The sequence below is a fragment of the Acanthopagrus latus genome, chromosome 9 (assembly GCF_904848185.1).
Source record: "Acanthopagrus latus isolate v.2019 chromosome 9, fAcaLat1.1, whole genome shotgun sequence".
Classification (NCBI taxonomy): domain Eukaryota; kingdom Metazoa; phylum Chordata; class Actinopteri; order Spariformes; family Sparidae; genus Acanthopagrus; species Acanthopagrus latus.
Genome location: NC_051047.1, coordinates 30,375,477 through 30,401,454, shown reverse-complemented (window position 1 = coordinate 30,401,454; position 25,978 = coordinate 30,375,477). Strand labels below are relative to the sequence as shown.

Here is a 25,978-nt window from a genome sequence, read left to right as displayed (position 1 = left end):
ATGGATGATGGATTAAATGTAACATATATAACTCTTGATGGTTATGTGGAACTAAACAAATACAGATATCTTTATTTTGTGATCATGCTAACAGCATATATTCTAATAATCTGCAGTAACGCCATAATTGTGTATCTGATCTGGAGTCACCAAAACCTCCATGAGCCCATGTACATTTTCATTGCAGCTCTGTCAGTCAACTCTATTCTTTTCAGCACTGCTATCTACCCAAAGCTTCTGATTGACTCTTTATCTGAGAAACAGATCATTTCACATGCTGCATGTTTCTTTCAATGGTTTTTATTTTACTCTTCAGGTGGTTCAGATTTCTTACTGTTGGCAGCCATGGCCTATGACAGGTATGTGTCTATATGTAAACCTCTACAATATCCAACTATCATGAGGACAACAACTGTAAATATCTGTCTAGGTTTGGCTTGGCTTCTGCCTGCTTGTCAGGTTGCAGGTGGCGTTGCAATTATTGCTAATAGAAAAATCTGTTACTTTACTTTGAAAGGAATAATTTGCAACAGTTTGGTTCAAAAACTTATTTGTGTGAGCTCACGAGTGATATCTGTGTATGGTATGATTGGAATGTTCACTATAGGATTCTTCCCTGTGTTTTTTATACTTTTCACATACACCAAAATATTTATAGTATCCTCTCGAAGTTGTAGAGAAGTCAGGAGAAAAGCGGCACAAACCTGTTTACCACACCTGATAGTTTTGATAAACTTTTCTTGTTTGTTTGCATTTGATATCATTATAGCTCGACTGGAATACAATTTTCCAAATGTTGTGCGTTTAATAGTGACCCTTCAAATGATTTTATTTAGTCCTCTCTTTAATCCAATCATATATGGAGTGAAAATGAAAGAAATTTCCAAACACGTGAAGAGGTTGTTCTGTTCAGTCAAACAGACTTAACTTGTTGGACTTTTCATTGCTTTCATTACAAGTCATTGCTTTTATGACATTTATGTAATGATTTGAGTTCCCTGATGGTATGTAATGAGAATTTGTTCCTAAATTCTTGTTCCTTGTTTCATGGAGTTTTCTCTACCCAGTTATCGTGTGTGGGAATGTGGGCTGCAATTATTTGAAAATCAAACTCAACAGTTTTTATTACATATAAAGCTATCACAAGTTCCATTTACTTTTTTCTGCTTTGTCTAACTGTTTGAAATTTGAACCCTGATACTCATTCCCTGTCAGTGAACCGATGTTGCTTATAATGGTGACAGAATGACACTTCAACATATTAAATAATCTCGTTTCAGATCCCTTCCTGCCCAGTGTGTTTTCCCGCGGTGTGATTGTCCACACAATCACAGTCACAACTGATGTGTTCCACCTGCCTCATTATCCCCATGTAGATAGCCTGCATGCTCCCTGTCTTCTGTGTCAGTTCATCTTTTACTTTCCAGCATTTCTCCTAGTGACAGCCTTACAAGAGTTTTTGATTCTGTCTTTTGCCTCTGCCTGATCCCTTTTGGTCACGTTTGCTTGGCTGATCTCCTGTACACTCAACATAACTTCAGTAAAAACTTGGAAACCTGACCTGTCTCGAGTCATGCATTTGGGTTCTAATCTAGTGTGTCAGACTTTGTGAGATATTAGTCAAGGGTGAGTTGATTGCGACGAGGGTCAGCATCTCTGCAGTGACTGGGGATTGTTTCATCTGGTTTGGGAGTAGGCTGTTGTCCTAAGTAAAGGAGTTCAATTATCTTAGAGTCTTTTTCTCCAATGAGGAAAAATGGAGTATGGGGATTACAGATGTATTGGTGCAGCATCAGCAGTATTGCAGGTGCTGTGTTACACCGTGGGTTAGGGGTAGGGTGCTGAGCCTGAAACTCATTGGCATTGCATATACCAACAATGAGGCTATCTCGTTGTTCAAGCAGAAAACGTGTCTTTATCTGGACAATGAGGGAATAACAGATGAAGTTAAACCAGCTAGGAAAATCTGCAGAGGCATTAGGGATGAAGGGCTGCGAAGACTGAACGCTAGCGGACTCAGCGATGATGACAAGAAAAAACTGTCAGGACTCCTGTTTCTGTTTGTTCTTGTGTCTGGTTTTTGGTTTCTTGTTTATGATTTACATCCTTGTATCATGTCTTGTGTTATGTTTTTTCCATGTCTTGTGTGTCATGTGTTTGATTTTTCCATGCCCTCATGTGTCCTTTAAGTTCTCCTATGTTCTCCCCTCTGGCTCCCTCTGTCTGTTGTCTTGTTCCCTCCTGGTCTGTTCCTCTGTGCTCCTCCCCCTCATTATCACACCTGGCTTCCTTCCTCCTCTCTCCTCACCTGTGCCTCGTCATGTCATTAGTGTCTGTGTATTTAGTCTCTGTGTTTCCCCTCACTCTTGGTCCGGTCATTGTTTGCTGTTTTCCGAATGCTCCTGTTCCATGCTCTTGTCCAGGCTCCTGCCCCGGTTTGGTATGTTTTGGTTTCAAGATTTTCATGTTTGATTTGTACTTTGCCTTTTTCTTTTACACTTTGTCGAACTGCTTTATTTTGCTACTTTGTTTGGATGTTTTGTTGTTACTTTGCCTTGTTGATTTTGTTTTGCTACTTTGCCCTGTTTTGTCTTCTTATGTTTTTGCAATCAGCTTTTCAATAAAGCTCGCCATTTGTTTCCTTGATCTGGCCTCCGGTAACTGCATTTGGGTCCACCTCCCCTTCCATAGTTTTCCCTTTAACCCATCCCTGACAAAAACCAAAGAAGTTGTGGACCTTTTTTGAAGATCATCTTAAATTAAATGTGAACTTTAGGATTCACAGACTCCACATAATGCAGTTCAGACAAAAGCCGGATGAATGCATTGATGACTTTGTGACTAAAGCCAGGACTTTGGTGCTGAAATGTCATTTCACTGATGAAGAGCTAGGCAAGAATCTCATCGAACTCATAATTGCTAGCACCCCACACGATGCTCTGAGAAACGACCTATATGGAAAACCTCAAGGCTACTCACTGGCTGATGTATTTAAAGAAGGAAGGAAATATAAAGCATTATCAGCGGGGAATGAACAGATGACGCAACTTGGATTATCCAACTCCGAAAAAGTACATGCAATACAGAGGGGCCGGACAAGCCACAACTGTAGTATGAGCCATCAACCACGCCAGTGTACCGCATTCCATGACATCTGCAATGCTTGCGGTGGGAAAGGACATTGGGCAAGGTGCTGTAAGAAAACCAGACAACAACAACAAAAACAAGACTTCAATGCAAGGAAAAGAAGTAAGTCTCGCCAACCCCAATGCAAACATTCCAAACACCAGGCATATAAGAAAGGAGGCAAGTCACAGTATGAATCCAGAACTGATGCGGTTGACAGCTACGACCCAGACAAACACTTATATCAGCAACAATTCCATTACATTACATTAAGTGCAAAGTGTATGCACAGCATCGACAGCAGACCACACAGAGAGGAGGCCTACACTGCCAATGTCAGAAATGTCAGACCACCTGATGTTCCAGGTTATAGACACACACTTCATCTAAAAATAGACACAGGAGCATCAGTGAATAACCTCCCACTGAGGACATTTAGACAAATATATGGTAGTGAGGCAGAAGCATGCAAAAGACTAAAGAAAAACGGTATGAGTCTGTCTGCCTACAGCGGTCATGAGATTCCCTGTTTTGGCCCCATAAATAGTCCATGCCAATACAAGGACTCCAAATGGATCAGTGCAAAGTTATATGTTGTGGATGTACAGGGCCAGCCATAATTGGACTACCCACAAGTGAACTGCTAAATATAGTGACTGTGCATGTGGACATCATAGAAGGGAAAATGCATGATGACAAGAAAAAAGTGCTGAAAACAATGACCTGTGAGGACCTTAAGAGAGCATATCCAAATCAGTTTGACAATAAGGGAACTTCAAGGGGGCTGCCAAACTCATCTTGACAGATGATGCAGAGCCATTCATAGACCCTCCACGGACGTGCAACATCCACATCAAAGACAAACTTCAAGAGGAGTTGAACAAACTTGTTGAACAGGATGTACTGCGTAACGTAGAACAGCACACTGACTGGTGCTCCAGCCTGGCATACAGTACTAAGAAGGATGGATCCTTACGGATATGCCTACACCCACAAAACTGAACTCTAGCATGAAAAGATACTGACTGTGGAGGAACTGAACCCAAAGTTTGCAAACACAAAGATATTCAGCAAGCTGGATGCCACTGCTAATGGTCAATACATCTGGATGAGACTCTCAACTCCTAACAACATTTTGCTCTCCATTTGGCAGATACTGCTGGAAATGTTTGTCTTCTGGTCAGAAAGTGTCACAAGATTTCTTCCAGGCCAGGATGGACCAGATCCTCAAGGGGCTCCACAGCATGATCAGTATAGCTCAGTATGTGGAAAAGATGACAAAGATCACGACAGAAACCTGATCAACCTGATCAGCGGCAGAAGCAGGGGTGGGAGAAATAATCAATTCTTAGATGCATCGTGACGCGTACATGGACGATTCTCAATCGATTCACAAAAGTTAAAAATCGATCTTTCTATCTTCTATCTTTCATCTGTATTCAGTTGTGTTTTGTTGCGCACTGCTTGCATTTCAGCCAATGTGCAAAAAGTTGTTGCACAATGTGTTGAAATGCAAGCGGCATATAGTAGCATAGCTTTGGGATATGCTGCCTTATCACCCATATCAGGAAGATTTTGTGATAGGAGAAGTCTTATTCTTATCTTTGACTGAGAACAGCTTTTTCTTTAATGACACATAGAGAGGAAGAAATAATGTTTATTTTTTTACTGTCAATGACCACAACTGTCGTGCTTCATGTTTTCTGTGTTTTCTGTGTCACAGTTCATGTATTCTGTGCCTTATGTCTCTTCTCTTATGTTTTGATTTCCTTGTGTCTTCTTAGTGTTTCCCTTCCTGCTCTTTTCACTGTGTTCTGTCCTCTGTATTTTCCCATTCCTCCTTTCTTGTCTGTCTCCCCCTGTCTGTCAGTATACTTCATGCCTTATCCTCTGTGTCATCTCCTCATCATCTCAGATGTGCTCCTCCCTCCTCTCACCTCACCTGTTCCTCGTCTCATCATTAGTGTCTGTGTATTTAGTTCCTGCCTGCCCTTGTCTCTTTGTCCGGTCATTACTTCTGTATGGTGTCTCTGTGGTGTTTAATGTCTCCTTTGAGTTCCTCCCTCTGAGTTCCTTGTTTTTCCTGTTCCCAAGTGGTATATGTTTTTTGGGGGGATTTTGAATTCTTGTCCCTAAGTTTTGATTCGTACTTTGCCTTTTTGTTGGCACTTTGGTTTTCTGCTACTTTGTTTCTTTTTGGTCCTTGGACTCATTTTCCTTTGTGCTCCTGGTTTTTGTGGATTTCGGCTTTTGCTTAATAAAGCTTGCTTTTTGTTTCCCCCTTATCCTGCCTCCTGTCTGTATCTGCATTTGGGTCCATCCCTTGGTTCACCTTTAAACCCCTTGTGACAGAATGACCAGACCAAACATGAACCCAGCAGCGTGGTTGGGTTTTCAGCCGGGGACGATAGAGCTGGAGGAATTGCTCCAGTTCCTTCTCAAACACGAGATGTAACTAGTTAAATGGCCCATGCTGACAGAAGATCTGGGCAAAGTAAAACTTTTTTTCTGAGGCTCAAAGAATGAAGGTGCTGCAGGACGAGATTCAGGGCACAGACTTCAGGATGGTTGGCAACCACAGGTCCTTGTCTTGCCAGATCTGGAGGCTGATAATAGCGAGACAGTTATCCTTTGGGAAGATCCCAGGCCGCCCGCTTCCAGTGAACCTCTGCCTAAGAAAGAGCGTGTTTTGTGCTCGTGCTACCATGCCATAATAAAAACCTGTTACTACTTAATCACTTTTTTTTTTTTTTAACTCATCCACACTCAAAACACAACAAAACCAAAGCTTTCAATCTCCTAGTCGATCAACAGTGGGGTGCCAAAGTCTGAGACCTCTTTTCAAAACACTTCTAATTTGCATTGGTTTGAATGTAACAATACTTATTTTCATTACAAATGATAATATAAGAAAAAAGCGACAGCAATTATATGAGTAACAGTTGAATCTTTGTCAAATTTACATGGATGTCATAACATCTTGGAATATTGTATGTCCTCTTTTTGCTGTAATGACAGTATGTACTGACATGTTTTCCAGCATAATCTGTTCCACAAAGCTTCTCGTGATGTCAAAAAGTATTTGGCTTTCTCACCAGCAGATCCCAGAAGGCATGTCTGTGTTGGACTGACAGTTTAGTAACGTTCAAGCAGTCGAACCAGCGACCTTTCCACTTACTGGACAAGCCACTCTACCTACCAAGCTACAGCAGAATCATACATGTACATCCTGATGTTTTCTATTCCATCTATTTTAAAGCACCAGGTTGGTGAGCAGGAACAGCTAACTCCATCAGTTTACCTCGAAAAGTATTTTATTTTATAGATGCCTTCTCCTGGCATTCCATTAGTGGTGGCTGTAATTGAAACCGATTGGGAATTTTGAGCTTGTGTTTTGACCTCTTGAGCTTGATGTAGCAGCTCAGTGTTACAGTGCTACAGCAACAGAATGAGTTTATTATGTGAAGTCAGCATTCATAATTTTGGTTTCCAAAGCATATTAAATACTGTATATGCCTCTAAACATTAGCTAACAAAGGTTCATGTCTAGTGTGTGAATTAAAATCATTTGTTGTTTACTGTTAATAAGAATTTCCAATTATGTATTACCATCAAGCTAACAGGCTGAGCAGTTGTTATATAGAATCAATTTTAGGAATCAAATTACGTATAAGTTTATATTTCCTCGTAGATAGTATGCAGTTCAAATAATATTTCATACCGAGGTTTCAGACATTCTAATAGACATAGTGTTTTAGTAAACTAAACAGTATGTCATTTCCTCTAACTTGTTCATAATAAAAGCCCCTTGTTATTCAGTGATTTAACACTTTTATTATCAGAATCAGAATTTCCTTTATTTGTCCTGCAAACGGGGAAATTTCTTCATCACAGCAGCCATAGGACAGTGGTATGGTAATAAACAGTAATAATATTAAAAGACTAAACAACACAATAAAAAAGTAAGAAGCAAGAAATAGAAATAGATGTAAGAAATAGAAACAGAAAGAAGCAGTATGTTATGAAGCCTGTTATGAAGCAGCATCATCAGAAATGTTGCGTTTTCACCAGCAGTAACTAAACTGCAGTAAAACACAGCAGATATTTGAATTACAAACAGGATGAGAGAAACTAAAGAGATTCAATTAGATGCTACAAAAGTACTGAGAGCTCAACACACATTTTAAGATGTCTTTCTCTCAGGTTTCCTGCAGAAACATGAGTTGAGTATCATTTTGAGGGTGCGACACTGTGCTTGTTACAGGTTGTCTGCAGTCGTATGTGCAGCGAGCATGGCTTGGCTTTTCTCTGTCGCAGGTCCTCCATGAGCACAACTTGGCTCAACTTGGTACAGTGTAACTAGTGAGGATGAAGCAAATTGGTGTGGCTTGGCCAAAAGGTGCTTCAGTTTTTGAAAAGTGTTTTATAACTTTCATGTGCTGCCCTCTTGAGTCTGGCTATAATTAGGGCCCGAGCAGGTCACAGACCTGTGAGGTCCCTATTGAAATTGGAAGGATTATTTTTGTCTTTCTTGGGCCAAAACAAATGCATCTGTGGAGGTCTGAACATTGCAGAAATCATGTATAAATTGGTCAATCTTACAGAAATGCCGAAACATGTTATAATCTATTGTCTTTGTGAATTGTTGCCACTAGGTGGAGCTATAATCAAAGAAAGTTCATTTTGTCTAATAACTCCTACATACATCGTCGCACATTCACAAACCTTACATCCACGCATTCCCTGAATTGTGTTGACTCTTGTGATATAGGCCACACTCATTTACGCAAATGCACGAAATGTCAAAATTCTACTTTTTTAAGTCCTCCCAGGCGATTTCACCGATTTGCACCAAAATTTGCACACAGCATCTCTGGACTGTCCCTGACAAATAAAGTCATTTTGATCCAAAGTAAACAGAGCTGCGTGCATAAACCTCTTGTCCAGCAACTGGGCCACGCACTATATTTCGCCGCACACAGATCACCTGTTGTACCAGTGTGTAGGGATACGGAGGTTCTACGGTTGAGAAAATGTAGTGCCAAAAGAAAGGGCGGTCTGATGGCGATGTAAAGCGATGTGAACTGATATAGATTTTTTTAGGTGGGCCTTGTTTTAGGTAGGGTAGGGAACAGACCGACATAGACATGTACTTTATATGACTCCACTTCAAAAAACACAAACAATCTCTTTAAAACAAAATTTGGTACAATCATTGCCCATGGTCCCATGAAGTTAGCCGAAAAAGGAGTCACCAATCCACCCTCAGGTGGCACTCTGGCAGTAGTCTAAGTACATTTTTGACACTGTGACCAAACCATAACAATTAACCAAAATTTAATTCATGTGGATGGTACAGACTAGGGCCAGTAGCTCACAAACCAAAAATGACATGTGTCCAGCAGAAGGTGGCGCTATAATCAGGGCAAACATGTTTTGAACAATGATCAGAATCAGAAATCCTATAATGTCCCGCAGACAGGGAAATTTGTTTGTCACTGCAGTATCGGAATATTACAAGAACAAGAGCACTAGTAAAATAGACAATATAAAATAGACAATATAAAAATAGACAATATAATTAAAAGGAAAGAAAATAGAATTGAATAGACGTATATACATCTTTACATGATATGCAAGAATGGACAGTCATTTTTTTATATACAGTTTTAAATATGTATAATAAATATGGGTGATAAAATGAGTTTGTAACAGAATTATTGCACAGTGCAGAGTACAGGGTGAGGTCTATAGGGAGCAGTGCTGGTTGTACAGTCTGGCAGAAGCAGGGAGGAAGGACCTGCGATACCTCTCCTTCACACACTGAGGGTGTATCAGCCTGTTGCTGAAGGAGCTGCCCAGTGCTGAGATAGTGTCCTACAGGTGGGACTCCTGCACCAGCAGCGATGACAGATTGTCCATCATCCTGCTCTCTCCCACCACCTGCAATGAGTCCAGAGGGCATCCCAGGATGCAGCTGGCCTTCTTGATAAGTTTATCAAGTCTCCTCCTGTCTGCTGTTGAGATGCTGCTGCTCCAGCCGACTACTCCATAGAAAATGGCTGATGCCATCACAGAGTCATAGAAAGAGGTCAGGAGTGCCCCCTGCACCCCAAAGGACCTGAGCTTCCTCAGCAGATACAGTCTGCTCTGACCTTTCTTATATTGCTGCAGTGTGATCAGTCCAATCCAGTTTATTGTTCAGATGGACTCCCAGGTACTTGTAAGATGTCACCATCTCAATGTCCGTTCCCAGGATGTTAACCTGTGTGAAGGGTTGTTTGTGCCTGCAGAAATCCACCACCAGCTATTTGGTGTCTTTGGCACCAGTCCACAAAGTCCTTGATGAGTTCTCTGTAGGCTCCGTCATCCCCGTTCCTGATGAGGCCGATGATAGCAGAGTCGTCAGAGAACTTTTATAGATGGCAGTGAGGTGATTGGTGGTAGAAGTCTGCGGTGAACAGGAAAGGGGCCAGGACTGTTCCCTGAGGAGCCCCTGTACTGCAGATTATTGTGTCTGACACGAAGTCCCAAGTCCTCATAGACTGTGGCCGGTTAGTGAGGTGATCCAGGATCCAGGATGTGAGGTGTTGGTTCACTCCTGCCAGCTCCAGCTTGTCCCCCAGGAGTGCAGGCTGTATAGTGTTGAAAGCACTGGAGAAATCAAAGACCATGATCCTCACAGTGCTTCCAGGCTTCTCCAGGTGAGACAGTGATCTGTCCAGGAGGAAGATGATGGCGTCATCCACTCCGATGCCGGGTTGATAAGCAAACCGTAGTGGGTCCACAAAAGGACCCACCAGAGGGTGGAGATAGACGAGGACCAGCCACTCCAGGGTCTTCATCAGGTGTGAAGTGAGAGCAACTGGTCTGTAGCTGTCTTTTGGGTGCGGGCTCTTTAGTACAGGTACCACGCAGGAGGTTTTCCACAGCAGTGGCACTTTTCCCAACTTCAGGCTCAGGTTGAATATATATTCCACAATCCTGCACAGCTGGTCTGCGCAGGACTTGAGGAGCCTGGGGCTGATCCCATCTGAACCCGTAGCCTTCTTCACCTTCATCTTCCTGGGTGAATGTCGGGGGGGCAGTGAGGGGAGTCTGCAGCATGAAAGCCATGGAAAGGGAGGTAGAGGTGAGGGTGGGGCAGTAAACAGCGGAGATGGAAGAGGTGGCAGGGGGCAGCAGAGATGACTGGGTCGGGGCAGGGGTGGGTGTCTGATCAAACCTATTACGTTTGATCAGATAGGTTAATAGTTCACCCACATCTCATCCCCCACAGCCTGGGAGTCTGGAGTCCTCTGCCCTGAAACTGTTTTAAGGCTTTTCCAGACTCCACTCACGTTTCTCTGCTGCAGCTGGTTCTCCATCTTCCTCCTGTAGCTGTTCTTCCCCTCGCTGACCTTTCGCCTCAGGATTCTCACTTGATTCACAACCTCTGTAAAACAGGTTGACAAACTTCTACAATAGCCTATTTGCCCAGACACACAAGTGCCCACTAACAGGGTTTGATGGGAACAGCAGTGACACAAGAATTACCAATGCCATCACTCAGTGCATTTACATGACACACAAGAAAACCGAATTACTGCGTTAGTCTGATCGGATTTTTAAGATGCATGTATACACCTTAGTCTGACTAAAATCGGATTGGATCGGATTAATACACCTAGATTATCCGATTGACAGTCGGATTACTCCTGCATGCATACGCTCCATCAGATCGAATCAGATTTTTTGCGTTATGCACAGGCTCGAAATTTTATTTACCTGGGCCGTGAGCCGGAAGTAGAAGGACGGCGACGGTGGCTTTCCTCCGAAATAACCACAAGCAAGAGCGCAATTGTCCATCTAGTTTGTGTAATTATCATGTACACTATATACGAAATGTACAAAGATGTAGCTTCTCCTCGCACTTCATATGGCATCTTTCTCGAATGCCGAGGCAGATGGTGACGTAAAGAGGTCAGCCGGAGGTGTTTCTGCTACCACTGGTTGAAATGGGCACAGCACCACCTAGCGTACTGGGCTATGACACGCTTCAGCCAGTAATTTGATTTTCTCACTGGCATGTATACTTGGACAATTGCAGTTGTCTGATTGAGCAGCATAGTCAAACTGTGGCTGTAATCTGACTAAGTTGTGCATGTAAAGGCACTGACTGTAATTAAAACAAAGTAAAAAGTATGATTTCACAGAATACACAGATACAATTCTTTCAAATTGTGCCAGTATATCTTCACAAGAAGACACTTGTGGCACAGTCCTGAAAGAACTATGTTAGGTTGCCTACAAACAAATTATACTTTGGGAGCAAATACATTATATTTTACTGAGAACTCTGCACAAACAAAGCTACATTACCTTCACAACATTACTTTGCTTGTTTGCTATTATCCATTTTTACATCCAGTGATGCCCCATCTCACTCAGTTTTCTCATATGCACTCTCTAACTTGCTGGCTGCACTGCGGACCACTGAACGATGCTTTCTCTCACTTCTTTGTGCTCACCTTTGAACACTTGGACATTGAAAGCTACATTCTCTATTCACTACCTCTTTCACCTCCAACCACAGCACTTTAATAACAAGCCAAAAGAGATGGCTTTTCGAGTTCACACCACACAACAAGGCAGAATAAATAATCAAAACATAACAGACTGCAAAACAGTTTGATCAGATTTTTCACTTGTAGTCCATTTTGTATTTATGTTAGCTATAAAATAAGTCTATTTAAGCTAAGAAACATTATTGACATTGAAATTATAAAGTACAAACACAAAGGGCCATCTCATTTAGACCAAAAGGTCCCATCCCTGATTGTATATTATACTTCTTAGACTTTTAATTATTTACATTGAAACTGCATATACAAACTTCGCGAACGGCTTGAAATCTACAATCCTTTTCTTTCAGCTACTTATGGAGGCTTGTGCTTGGAGATGAAACAGCCCATCTGAATTCAGCTTCAGGTCCCCAGATGTTCAAAGAAGAGCGCACATAAGAGAAAGAGCATGTGCAGCAGTCTGCAACGCAGACAGCAAGATTTCGTAAGGAACATATGAGACTGAGTGAGATGAGTTATTCTTGCTATTATAATGGATAATAGCAAACATGCAAATACATTTACTGAGCGCAAAATAAAATTGGTGCACTAGAACGGTACTATAAGTTTAAATTATAGGCCAATATACTGTCATAGTCAAAGCACCACATGTTGGAAACAGAATATGACATTTAAACCCTTCCTGCACTGTCCAAAACACAGACAGATCGGCCGGGTAAGCAGCACGCCGTGACGCGCGTGGACTGCGAGGGGCCGTTCATCGCTGCTTGCAGCTTTACTTTTACTGGTCTTAGCACAGTAGGACATTTAGTCCAATCACACCTCAAAGTATTGACACAACAGAAAGACATGTAAATCAATATTAAGGCCATCACACTAACACTGCAACCGCTTGTAATAAAGGGTTCAGACCTCCAGAGTTTGAGGAGGTGGTTCCTCTTGGTGGGGGAGTTAATGAGATCCACTAAGGCTGACAAAGTCTCATAAAATCTCAGCAGTGACTCAAACTGGTCACTGTCAAGTCCCGAGATTAACTAAATGCATTTGCTGGTCAGGTATCTGTGGGTGAATAACACAAATCCAATGTACATTCTATGTTAATGCAATCTCTGGTAAAAAAAAAAAAAAAAAAAAGATTTTAAGACTTTTATCAGTTCATTCATTTTTAATTGTAATCGTTCTGTCTTGTTTATTAATGGTTAAAATTGTGACATTCTCAATGGATGATGGATTAAATGTAACATATATAACTCTTGATGGTTATGTGGAACTAAACAAATACAGATATCTTTATTTTGTGATCATGCTAACAGCATATATTCTAATAATCTGCAGTAACGCCATAATTGTGTATCTGATCTGGAGTCACCAAAACCTCCATGAGCCCATGTACATTTTCATTGCAGCTCTGTCAGTCAACTCTATTCTTTTCAGCACTGCTATCTACCCAAAGCTTCTGATTGACTCTTTATCTGAGAAACAGATCATTTCACATGCTGCATGTTTCTTTCAATGGTTTTTATTTTACTCTTCAGGTGGTTCAGATTTCTTACTGTTGGCAGCCATGGCCTATGACAGGTATGTGTCTATATGTAAACCTCTACAATATCCAACTATAATGAGGACAACAACTGTAAATATCTGTCTAGGTTTGGCTTGGCTTCTGCCTGCTTGTCAGGTTGGAGGTGCAGTTGCAATTACTGCAAATAGAAAAATCTGTTACTTTAATTTGAAAGGAATAATTTGCAACAGTTTAGTTCAGAAACTTATTTGTGTGAGCTCAGGAGTGCTATATGTGTATGGTTTGGTTTGTGTGATGACCCTCATACTTATCCCTGTATTTTTAATACTTTTTACATACACCAGGATATTTATACTATCCTTTCGAAGTTGTAGAGAAGTCAAGAGAAAAGCGGCACAAACCTGTTTACCACACCTGACTGTTCTGATAAACTTCACCTGTTTGTCTGCATTTGATATCATTATAACTCGACTGGAATACAATGTTCCAAAAACTGTGCGTTTAATAACGACTCTACAAATGATTTTGTTTAGTCCTCTCTTTAATCCAATCATATATGGAGTGAAAATGAAAGAAATTTCTAAACACCTGAAGAGGTTGTTATCTTCATTCAAATGGGACTAAGTGTCATTGCTTTTACACATTCATGCAGACATTTGATCTCGTTGATGCTTGGATAGTACACCTTATGTAAGGCAATTTTTCCCCTATGCCTTCAAATGGATTGTGCAGGGTTGTGTAGTGCAGTTACATGACAATAAAACTCATCATTTTTATTCATTATCAAGTCATCACAGCCTATTACCTACAACCTGCCTATTACCTAAAACCTGCCAGTGGATCTGTTAAATGACCCCTTTGCAGATTTAAGTCTCCTGAAACATGTTAACAATCCCATAATAATAATAATAAAACAAACTATAAGCAAGAACAAAAACAAAACAAAAATGTAAAAAAAAATGAACATTCTACTAGAATATACAATATACTATATGTACAGAGTAATAAATTATGCTACAGTAGAAATATATGGATTAATTTACTTTTTTTTTTTTTTCAGAATTATTACACATTAGAGAGAAACAGTGTCCAGAGTCCTCCTATTGTCTGGGTTAGGGTTAGGGTTACACTCAGAGCAAGAAGTTTCACAGTTTGATGGCCACAGGCAGGAATGTTTTTCTGTGGTGCTCTGTCTTGCATCTTGGTGGAATCAGTCTAGTGCTGAATGTATTCCTGTGGCTGAACATCATGGAGTGGATGGGAGCCATTGTCCAAGATGACATGTAACTTGGACAGCATCCTCCTCTCTGACTCCACCGTCAGAGAGTCCAGCTCCACACCTACAATGTCACTGGCCTTGCAGATCAGTCTGTTAAGTCTTTTGCTGTCTGCTACCCTCAGCCTGCTGTAAAACTATTCTCAATGCCTTATGAGTCATCTAAGTGTATGGCATTCTCAATGATCTTTATTACTGCATGTGGCAACGTTTCTTCAGAAAGTCCCTCTAATAATCAGACTATAGCAGTCTATAAGGTAAAAGCTGCATCTATTCAATACAAAAGCCAAGGCATTTATCCATCTGGGATGCTCTACACATTTGTAATGTGATCTGATTGTAATCTATAATAATATTGGTTTCTGCTCCACACACCACTTTCAGAGTTGAACAGCTAAGTTGACGGCGCCTCCTCAGATCTTGGCTGATTAGCTGGGCTTTCTGGAAAAGTTATTTTTTATGTCTGCGGATGTTAGCCTCAGGTAAAAATGGCCACGTGATTAGTAATTGTTGTGAGACAGAAGCCAATCTCAGTGTGGGTCTGGTCCACTTTGTGCCACCCAGGAAGTTTCTTAAATCCAACATGTCTATTTTAAAAAATACTCGGTGGGTAGGGCTGGGTTAGGGTTAAGGCCACCCTCACCTCTGGAATCCCACTCTCTCCTGCCGGCTTCCCCGTCTTCACTACTCACTCATTGTCTAATAAACTGTTTAAACTCAAGCTCTTGTCCGATCTGCTTTTGAGTTCCCCTCAGAACCCTGACAAAAACAAACTACAAATGACAAAGTAATTATTAAGAGCATTGCTTTTATTTGAATGCTTTTATTGTAAACAAAATTGCCCTGCCATTTTAAACAATACAGCTTAAAACTCATTTGAAATGTGTGATTTTGATAAAATGCACGTCTCATAGTGAACAAAAAGTGTTCCACTGTGATACAGGCATGTGTTTGAGGTGCTTAAGTTGCAACAGCGGTTAAACAAACTTTGCAGCGGATGGTGGTTTGTTCGAGGTCCGACGCCACATAAACCAAGCTATGAAGGAGACTGTGCCTTTTTAGGAACAAACTCATGACTTGCTGCATGTTGCTGTGTTTGCTTCTCTTTGGAAACTCAAACCGGGCGGAGGGCGGAGCCCACTGTGAACCACAGGAGTCCATGGGGAGCAGTGGCGGGGCAAGTTAAACAGAAAATCGATATTCATTTTTTAAAATCGTCCTAAACCAAAAACTCGAATGAATCAGTTTTACAGATTTATCACCCAGCAGTATCAGTGAGGGTTTTTTTATCAGTTGCAGATGACATCATCTCCCTCCAACATAATTAACCTTAGTCTAATGTCTGCCCACAGGCCAAAGCATTACAGCAACATCACAACATTACTTTATGGTCCAGCTGAGGCCAGACAATCAACAATCAGCATAATCTGCAGACTCTTGACTATGCTCTGTCTCAAGTCATCACGTCACGATACATGTTATAATCTAGAAATTTTCACACCTCTACTTATTAATGGTAATTCATTACTATAATTATTACTATATTAATTACTGTTACATTCAGTCTTTTAATACCGCCACATGTTTGAACAGGCTCAAGATAAGACAGGAAATTGGATGAGAGAGGGTGAGAGACATGCAGCAAATGGATCCCAGGCCGGGATTCGAACCCAGGGCCACTGCAGTGAGGACAAAGCCTCTGTACATGGGACACCTGAGCTAAACGGTGCCCCACCTTATGCTTTTTAGTACCCATTTGTGGCTGGTGACTCAAGTTTACCTCCATCAACTGCACTGCAAAAACAAAATGGAGATCCCCACTTGAGTAACTTCAATAACCACAGCAGATTATGCTGTGACTTGATCCATTATTCATGAAAAAAAACGTCAGCCCTGCAGGCTGTACAATGCTGACATCTGGCTCTGGCTCATCTGAAACATATTAACAATTCCTCACCCAAACTTCTGACCAGTTAGCAAAAGGCTTTCAACCCTGACCTTTAGGTCTCCTGAAACATGACTTTTCCTGTGAAACCTTGTCTTCAAGTTCAGGCCTCTAGAGTTTGATGAAGTTGTTTACACAGTAGCAGTTCTTGATAACAAGACATAATGAGATCCATGGAGGGTGAAGAAATCTGATAAGAACACATACCACACAGTCAAACAGTTCACATAGTTAGCTCTAGAGATGAATGGACAAAGTGCGGTTTTAGGTCGGGTAACTGTAAATGAAAAAGACTCTCCAGTTCATGTTACATGTTAATGCAGTGACAGTGATTTGATCAGCTATCACTCCTATTTTCCACCCATACAATCTGCTCATTTAAATCATTCTGTTTTTGACAACCTTAATGGCTGATGAATTAAATCTAACTTATATAACTCTTGATGGGCATGTGGAGGTAGAAAAATACAGATATCTTTACTTTGTGGTTATGTTCACAGTATATATTCTGATAATCTGCAGTAATTCTACTATTGTGTATCTGATCTGGAGTCACCAAAACCTCCATGAGCCCATGTACATTTTTATTGCAGCTTTGTTGGTCAACTCTGTTATGTTCAGCACTGCTACCTACCCAAAGCTTCTGATCGACTTTTTATCTGAGAAACAGATCATATCATATTCAGCCTGTCTCTTTCAGTTTCATATATTTTACTCTTTAGGTGGTTCAGAGTTTTTACTGTTGGCAGCCATGGCCTATGACAGGTATGTGTCTATATGTAAACCTCTGCAATATGCAACTATCATGAGGAAAACTACCGTCAGTATTTTCCTGGTCTTAGCCTGGATTCTGCCTGCCTTTCAGCTTGCTGTGCCAACTGCATTGAGTGCTAAAGAAAAACGCTGTACCTCTATTTTACATGGAATTTTTTGCAATAACACAGTTTACAAACTTCAATGTGTGATCTCAGAGGCGCGTTTTATACGAGATTTGATCGTCCTGTTAAATGTTGCACTTCTCCCTGCACTCTTCATACTTTTTACATACACCAGGATACTTGTAATATCCTATCGTAGTAGTAGAGAAGTCAGGAGAAAAGCTGCTCAGACCTGTTTACCACACTTGATCGTTTTGATAAACTTGTCATGTCTGTGTGTATATGATGTCATTATAATTGAACTGGAGTCAGATTTTCCAAAAATTGTTCGTTTAATAATGACTTTACAAATAATATTGTATCATCCTCTTTTTAATCCAATCATATATGGACTTAAAATGAAAGAAATTTCGAAACATCTCAAGAGGTTGGTCTGCCCTGCCAAAATGAACTTATGAATCAAGATAACTGATTAGGTAACTCCTCTGATCCTGTTTGTTTAATGTATGAAATTGTTTTCTCTGACTGATACACAGTAAATCATGAAATCGGCATGAACATGTTATATGTAATGACTGATCAATCTGTTGACATTATTACATTTTCTAACATGGTCTTTTGTTAGTGTTACAACACAGCCACTACAGGACTGTAGCTTCCACTGAGACATCAGCAGCCTGAATGAAGAGATCCATTCATGACAGGTTTAAAAGATTTTTCACGTTTTTTACTGTGTTCGTGAAGAGTATATTTTATACGTATGCTCGTTTCAGCTGAGTTTTCAATTCAACCATAGTAATTTTGGTCATAATGAACACTGTAAAAGAAAAGAAAAAGAACACTACTACTACTACTGTCAAGAATAATAAATATAAAACAGAAATGTACAAATGCAGGTTAGGTAAATATCTCATTTTAAATGAAAATAACTGTACAGTTCATAAAATGTATTAATTCAGTACCTGGCCTGTAAACCGGTTTGCAATTTGGTGTTGGTGGAATTTCTCACTTGAACTGATTTAGTGGGTACCTAGACATAAAAATAATTCATAAAAATAATCTGCCATAGTGCCACAAATTACGTTATGGTCAAATCAAATATGACTGCCATAGGTTATGATGAAAATCCAACTTTTTGTTTCTGAATGTTTATACACATGTAATACCGCCATTTAGACTCGTTGCGGTATGTGGAATTCACTTCTGATATTGTTATGACCATATTGGGTGATTTTTTTTATCTGAAAAGGTCAAGGTCATTTTCCTATTCTGAAGATTTTGGCCATAACTTGGCCATTATTAGGAATAAAAACCAGATGTAAGAAGTCTAATTCTACTAAATCTGACATTTAACATTCATTGCTTATATTGTTTTTAACATTAAGGATCATCTTATCATTAAAATGTGAGTGTCAACATAAATTTTCAATGACTCGATTAAGATCGTTTTTTTATAGTCACTTTTTATTGTATTTTTTAAATTATGACAAGAAATGAAGAGAGAACATAGCAATTATAAACATCCCCTTTGAAGTTTTATTTTAATTGGGTGTTAGTACAATGATATAAAATAAAACAATTGAGTGCAAATAAAAGTATGCAGCAATAAAAGTGGTACAAATTACATCATATCTAATTAACGAAAAGTGCACCATACAGTCTGATTTCTCTCAAAGTGTACTCTAGGTGTACATGCATGCAAGTCGGATGGGTTTTTACAGGATGATTTTTCCAGGATGATTTTTCCATTTTTCCATGGCAGAATACGGCACATGAACCTCCAGCAGCACGACAGCCACATCGGCAATTGGCACACTTGCCTGCACACTTACATACTGTGAGCAGACTTGGTGGTAAGAGCTTCAGATATTTTGATGGCAGGTGTGTGCCAAAGCCCATCCATGTTCCATTGGCTCCATTGTCTTGCTTTGGGGTCCTTGGCTGTTGCAAGCAAGTGGCATGCCATATGACCCTGAAAAGCCCCTCGTTAGATGTGGCCTCTGATCCCACTACTTGTTGGAGGGAGAGCATCAATTCCAGCACTTCCACTGGTGTAGATTTCTACCCTGAAGTCATCAAATGTCTTACCTGTTGTAGTTGACTTGGCCCAGCCCAGACCTGCACCAAGTATTTCTCAGCTAACGCTGCATCTTGCTTTGTTGAGGTCTCCACCTTGCTCATACAGTCATCTCCCATCAGGATATGTGCTTTAATCATTGTATTTGACAGTGATGCTCCAAGACAAGAGACTGAAGTATGGGCTGTAATGGAGAAGCAATGCAAAGGTGTCTGTGTCATTGGAGACTATCACAACTCTTTTGCACTGCTTCACACGAACAGCCCACTCAACATGCACCAGCAACCTGGGATCAGCCTCCTTTGCTGCACCTCATCATCAGTGAAAACAGACAATGACAATAGCATTGCCACCGGCTTGATTGCACACCATAGCCCAGCAGTTGGATATACTGGAGACAACTGATATTGCAATAAACAGCAAAAATGGAATGGGGTCTCATCCAAAAAATCAGCAATGACCCATCAACACCAACACAGCAACAGTATACAACCACAGTCAACCAAGTTGCACATCAGTTGCTGCTCAACAGGAAATCCACCACCAAACAGCCAAGACCAAAAGTAGTACGACTTCAGCACTCCCAAAATACCGGACTGACTGAGCCATTCTCCCTTGAAGAGCTCAATGTCAGCATCAAAACCCTTAAGAAAAGGCAACGCCATTGTTCTGGGCAGTATTTTCGCAAAGGAGATAAAGCACATTGGACATCTGACATGGAAGTGGGTCCTTGAGCTGATGAACAACTGCATGTCAACAAGAAACATCCCAAGAACTGGAGGAAAACCAGAATCATCATTCTTCTAAAATCTGGTAAAGATCCAGCATATGCAAAGAGCTTCTGCCCAATCTCTCTGCTACGCCACTTGTACAAGCTGTTTGAGCACCTGATCCTCAACAGGCTTGCCCCAGTCACTGAACCAGTCAACATCCCTCAACAAGCTGGATTCCGACCTGGCAAATCCACAACAAGTCAACTTCTGAATCTCACACAGCACATTGAAGACCGGTTCCAGAAAAGACTGGTTACAGCAGCAGTCTTTGTTGATCTGTCTGCCACGTATGACACTTTGAACCGCTGCCTCGTCCCGAAAGAGATCTTGGAGAATACCAAAGACCTGGCATTCACAGATCTCATCTGAGCCTAACTGAAAGAAATGCAAATCTATGTTGTCCTTAACAACAAGTAAAGTCACTGGTGATGACAATGGAACAGGTTGCCTCAAGGTAGTGTGCTGGCTCCACTACGATATAACATCTACACCAATGACCAGCCAACAGACCAGAACACTGAGCAGTTCATCTACGCTGACAACCTCTGTGTAACATCACAAGAGAGTATGTTTAAGCTGTAGAATCAAATCTCACCTCAGCCCTAGATGAGCTACACCTCTACTTCAAGCGCAACCACCTACATGCAAACCCTGCAAAGACCCAAGCCTGCTCACTCCATCTCAGGAACCAGAAAGCAAACAGATCCATTAATATCACATGGTCTGGAACACCTCTTGATCGCACCCTCTCCTACAAGGAACACGTCAAAAACACCAAACTGAAAGTTAACACCCAAAATAACATCCTCCAGAAGCTGACCAATTCCAAATGGGGAGCCTCAGCCCACACATTACGATCTACTGCTCTGGCCCTGCGCTACTTCTCTGAGGAGTATGCGTGTCCTGTCTGGGAGAGTTCATCCCATGCCAAGAAACTAGACCCTGTGTTGAATAACACCTGCCACTCTATCACTGGCTGCTTGAAGGCCACCAACATAAACAACCTGCACCTCCTCACTGGCACTGCCTCTGCTGATGTAAGACGGGGAGTCGCCAGTCGAGTAGAGATGACCAAGGCCACCAGTGATGAACACCACCTCCTCTACGGACATGTACCCCCAGCCCAATAGCTGAAGTCCAGGAGAAGCTTTCTCAGCTATGTCCAGCTCCTAATAACATCACAAGCAGAAACCAGACTCCAGCTATAGACAAAAAGGCTTGAGGACAACCCATCTCCAATTGACCTCTTAGCAGAGGGATGATGTTGAGCTGACGATGGCATTGATGACAGCACCTAAAGTAGGGAATTGTGTCAGAGGCATCTGCCACATCTTCGACATGAAGTCTACCACAGCATGAGTGGCCTAAGTAGACTCAGGACTCCACTGGGTGAGATCAAGTTGGGGCTCAATCTCACTGACAAGCTTTGACTTGTTGACATAAGCTGGAAGGTCACCATCAAACAGGGGAGATGCTGAAAGCACATCATGAGAAAGTATCTGCTAGATACTCATGCCCCGCTGCTTAGCAATGTCCATACTCCTATGTGCCTTGGCCATGTCTTTGGATGAGACCAACTTCTGCTGCTTCATACCGATTGTCGATGTCTTCTGTGGTTGTTCGTTGAACTGAGGTAGTTTTCTAACTGTCTTGCAAACCAAAATCAACATCCAGGCGCACTTCTCTCAACTTGGCACCTGCCTCTCTCATTATTTCCTGATTCTTTAGCTTGATGGCCAAGTCAGTAGCGTTAATGTCAGATGAGAAAAAAATGTTAGATTTGTTCATCGTACTGCTGGGAGCAACTGTGACCAATTCTCCGTAGTGATTAAGGATCAGCTGTTTCATATCACGGGTCTTGAAGGTACTTGTAAGCACCTCGCCTTCTTCCACAGGCTCAATGCAAACTCCACAATATCACTCACAGTGCAACACTCTCCCTTCAGCTTGTTGATATATGAAAGAGCACGAGCAAACAGCACTTCAGTATCTTCAGTATCTCTAGTGCTTTGGCTTTGATGCCACGTTCATGTTTTCAAATGTAGTTCTGGCAGCAGAGATTATGGCAAAATAAATAAGATGATCAGAATCAGAAATCCCGCAGACGGGGAAATTTGTTCGTCACAGCAGCGACATAATATTACAAATACAGAATATGATATGACTGATTTTAAAGAGATATTTTCATCATCCTTCAGTCGATCTGCAATCCGTGTGAAAACTACATCTTGGTTATGCTTTGCTGCAACAATGAGTTTCTTCATACTCTATCAAACTTGTCACGACATTTCTTGTGCTCCATATATCCACATGTAACACAAGGCAACGTTCTTGCATCCTTGTCAGAATTTTCACAAAGGTGCACAAAGCATAACATTTCTCCGTAAGGTTGTCATGAATTTAACACTTGTAAAGGCGTCATCCTCTGTTTCAGACACCTTAGATTTTTCAATTATTTTCTTCTCAATAGATGTCAGTTTGCGAGAATGAGTGTATGACTTGTAGCATTTCTTGGTATAATGGTAAACAAACATGCTATTATCATCATCCTGATCCTCATCATCATCCTCCATCAGATTTTTGATACAATTTGTAACCACATCATTATGGATTTTAGCAGCTTGTTTGATTCTCTCACACACTCTTAAACCTTGTTTTCTTTATTTCTGTGAACTCTGTCTAGCGTTGTACAAATACACAGTATAAGGGTGGACTGTAAATTTGAGTTAGTTTGCATGTACATGTCTTTTGAAATTCTTCAGAATAGAAAAACGACTTTGACCATGACCTTTCAAGGTCAAAATCACCAACATGGTCATATCAATGGCAGAAATTAATTCCACATACAATAATTAGTCAAAATGTGAGTATTACATGTATATAAACATTCAGAAACAAAAAAGATATTTCCATCATAACCAATGGCGGCCATATTCAATTTGACCACTGAGCAATTTGTGGCACTATGGCAGACGAGTACCTCGTGATTTTTTCATGTCTAGGGACCCACTAACTCAGTTCAATTGCAAACAGCTATACAGGCCAGGTCCAGGATTATATGACAGATAAATGGGAATTTAAATGATAATTTGACAACGTCCGAGCGGAGAAAAATAAGGATTCAGTAGTCCCTCCATGGTCCATCGTCAGTCAGATGACACACATTTACCATAGTTACTGTGAACTGGCAGAAAGAGCAGAACAGAGAGAGAGCTGAAACAGGGTAGGACTCGTATTGGCGCGGCCCGAAAATCAATAAGTTGTGTTAGTAGGCCGTAATCGATTATGGTGTGTCACTGCATCGATGTTTAGTCTTCCATGTCCACATCGCATTGCATTGTTAATTTATTTCAGTACCCCTACTGGAGACTCTTTAACTCTTATCAAGCTCTTATTGTGTGAACATTTCTTATATATTCCTACTAGGGATGTCCCGATTAGGTTTTTTTGCCCTGATTCTGAGCTGAGTCCTTTAATATTTAGTAAATGCTGAGTCCTGATCCGATACTTAGCTTTTACTAATATTTTCCTAAATAATACAGCTGCATTAAAAAACATATTACCTGTAGCCAAGCTGTTCTTTAATAGGTTTTTTTTTTATTTTGCTGAAACAAAGTATATACTTTCGTATGGCTCTTTCTTATTCTGCATATGCTATTGCAACACTGGCCTCCACCTTCCTTGTGTACAGCAGCTGAAGTGTGTGAGACGCAGCACTGCTTTTTACATATTCCTTACTTTGTCACGTAAAATGATGTGTACACGTTGGTCATCTATTTCACACGTGTTCAGCATCTACTCAATTGTCTGTTTTACATGCTCTGCTGTATGAGACCCACGAAACTGGTGCGCATATGGCACGTTGTAACTCGAAAGTGGAGTCAATGTGATGTAATGCAGAGATGGTAGGGTGTACCGGGGATTCAAAAACACCACGTGAGAAACAAAACCCTGATCCCGTACCAAGGAGATTCGCTGATTATCCAGAATGGGTCCTGCAGGCTGTACAATGCTGACATCTGGCTCTGGCTCTTCTGAAACATATTAACAATTCCTCACCCAAACTTCTGACCAGTTAGCAAAAGGCTTTCAACCCTGACCTTTAGGTCTCCTGAAACATGACTTTTCCTGTGAAGCCTTGTCTTCAAGTTCAGGCCTCTAGAGTTTGATGAAGTTGTTTACACAGTAGCAGTTCTTGATAACAAGACATAATGAGATCCATGGAGGGTGAAGAAATCTGATAAGAACACATACCACACAGTCAAACAGTTCACATAGTTAGCTCTAGAGATGAATGGACAAAGTGCGGTTTTAGGTCGGGTAACTGTAAATGAAAAAGACTCTCCAGTTCATGTTACATGTTAATGCAGTGACAGTGATTTGATCAGCTATCACTCCTATTTTCCACCCATACAATCTGCTCATTTAAATCATTCTGTTTTTGACAACCTTAATGGCTGATGAATTAAATCTAACTTATATAACTCTTGATGGGCATGTGGAGGTAGAAAAATACAGATATCTTTACTTTGTGGTTATGTTCACAGTATATATTCTGATAATCTGCAGTAATTCTACTATTGTGTATCTGATCTGGAGTCACCAAAACCTCCATGAGCCCATGTACATTTTTATTGCAGCTTTGTTGGTCAACTCTGTTATGTTCAGCACTGCTACCTACCCAAAGCTTCTGATCGACTTTTTATCTGAGAAACAGATCATATCATATTCAGCCTGTCTCTTTCAGTTTCATATATTTTACTCTTTAGGTGGTTCAGAGTTTTTACTGTTGGCAGCCATGGCCTATGACAGGTATGTGTCTATATGTAAACCTCTGCAATATGCAACTATCATGAGGAAAACTACCGTCAGTATTTTCCTGGTCTTAGCCTGGATTCTGCCTGCCTTTCAGGTCGCGGTGCCAGCTGCGCTGAGTGCTAAAGTAAAACGCTGTACCTCTATTTTACATGGACTTTTTTGCAATAACACAGTTTACAAACTTCAATGTGTGATCTCAGAGGCGCATTTTATACGAGATTTGATCATCCTGTTAAATGTTGCACTTCTCCCTGCACTCTTCATACTTTTTACATACACCAGGATACTTGTAATATCCTATCGTAGTAGTAGAGAAGTCAGGAGAAAAGCTGCTCAGACCTGTTTACCACACTTGATCGTTTTGATAAACTTGTCATGTCTGTGTGCATATGATGTCATTATAATTGGATTGGAGTCAGATTTTCCAAAAATTGTTCGTTTAATAATGACTTTACAAATAATATTGTATCATCCTCTTTTTAATCCAATCATATATGGACTTAAAATGAAAGAAATTTCGAAACATCTCAAGAGGTTGGTCTGCCCTGCCAAAATGAACTTATGAATCAAGATAACTGATTAGGTAACTCCTCTGATCCTGTTTGTTTAATGTATGAAATTGTTTTCTCTGACTGATACACAGTAAATCATAAAATCAGCATGAACATGTTATATGTAATGACTGATCAATCTGTTGACATTATTACATTTTCTAACATGGTCTTTTGTTAGTGTTACAACACAGCCACTACAGGACTGTAGCTTCCACTGAGACACCAGCAGCCTGAATGAATTTCCTCACCCTTGGAATCGGTAGTCCCTCCATGGATCTCTCAGTGATGGATAGGGCTGTCACTCCAGCAGTGTATGTAACATGGATGACATACAAAATACTGAGACTATGGTTCAGTCCTACACAGTAGTTTGCTCATAACTGTCTGCTGTTGTTGGAACTGATATTATAATCTTTTGCTTGTTAGTTACGGTATCTACACTATT

The 25,978-nt window shown here is 40.8% G+C and overlaps 4 protein-coding genes across 4 annotated transcripts; all 4 read left to right on the top strand.

Annotated features, from left to right (window-relative positions):
* Nucleotides 1-927, top strand: LOC119025972 (olfactory receptor 11A1-like). The gene has a single exon (XM_037110019.1). The coding sequence runs from the start codon at nt 1-3 to the stop codon at nt 925-927; it is 927 nt and encodes a 308-aa protein (XP_036965914.1).
* An 11,982-nt stretch (nt 928-12,909) lies between these two features.
* Nucleotides 12,910-13,836, top strand: LOC119026231 (olfactory receptor 11A1-like). The gene has a single exon (XM_037110426.1). It carries the CDS (start codon nt 12,910-12,912, stop codon nt 13,834-13,836), a length of 927 nt encoding a protein of 308 aa, XP_036966321.1.
* A 2,991-nt stretch (nt 13,837-16,827) lies between these two features.
* On the top strand, nt 16,828-17,769 carry LOC119026222 (olfactory receptor 11A1-like). The gene has a single exon (XM_037110412.1). The coding sequence runs from the start codon at nt 16,840-16,842 to the stop codon at nt 17,767-17,769; it is 930 nt and encodes a 309-aa protein (XP_036966307.1). The 5' UTR covers nt 16,828-16,839.
* Nucleotides 17,770-24,602: 6,833 nt separating this feature from the next.
* LOC119026220 (olfactory receptor 11A1-like) lies at nt 24,603-25,544 on the top strand. Its single transcript, XM_037110408.1, has one exon. It carries the CDS (start codon nt 24,615-24,617, stop codon nt 25,542-25,544), a length of 930 nt encoding a protein of 309 aa, XP_036966303.1. The 5' UTR covers nt 24,603-24,614.
* The last annotated feature ends 434 nt before the right edge of the window (nt 25,545-25,978 follow it).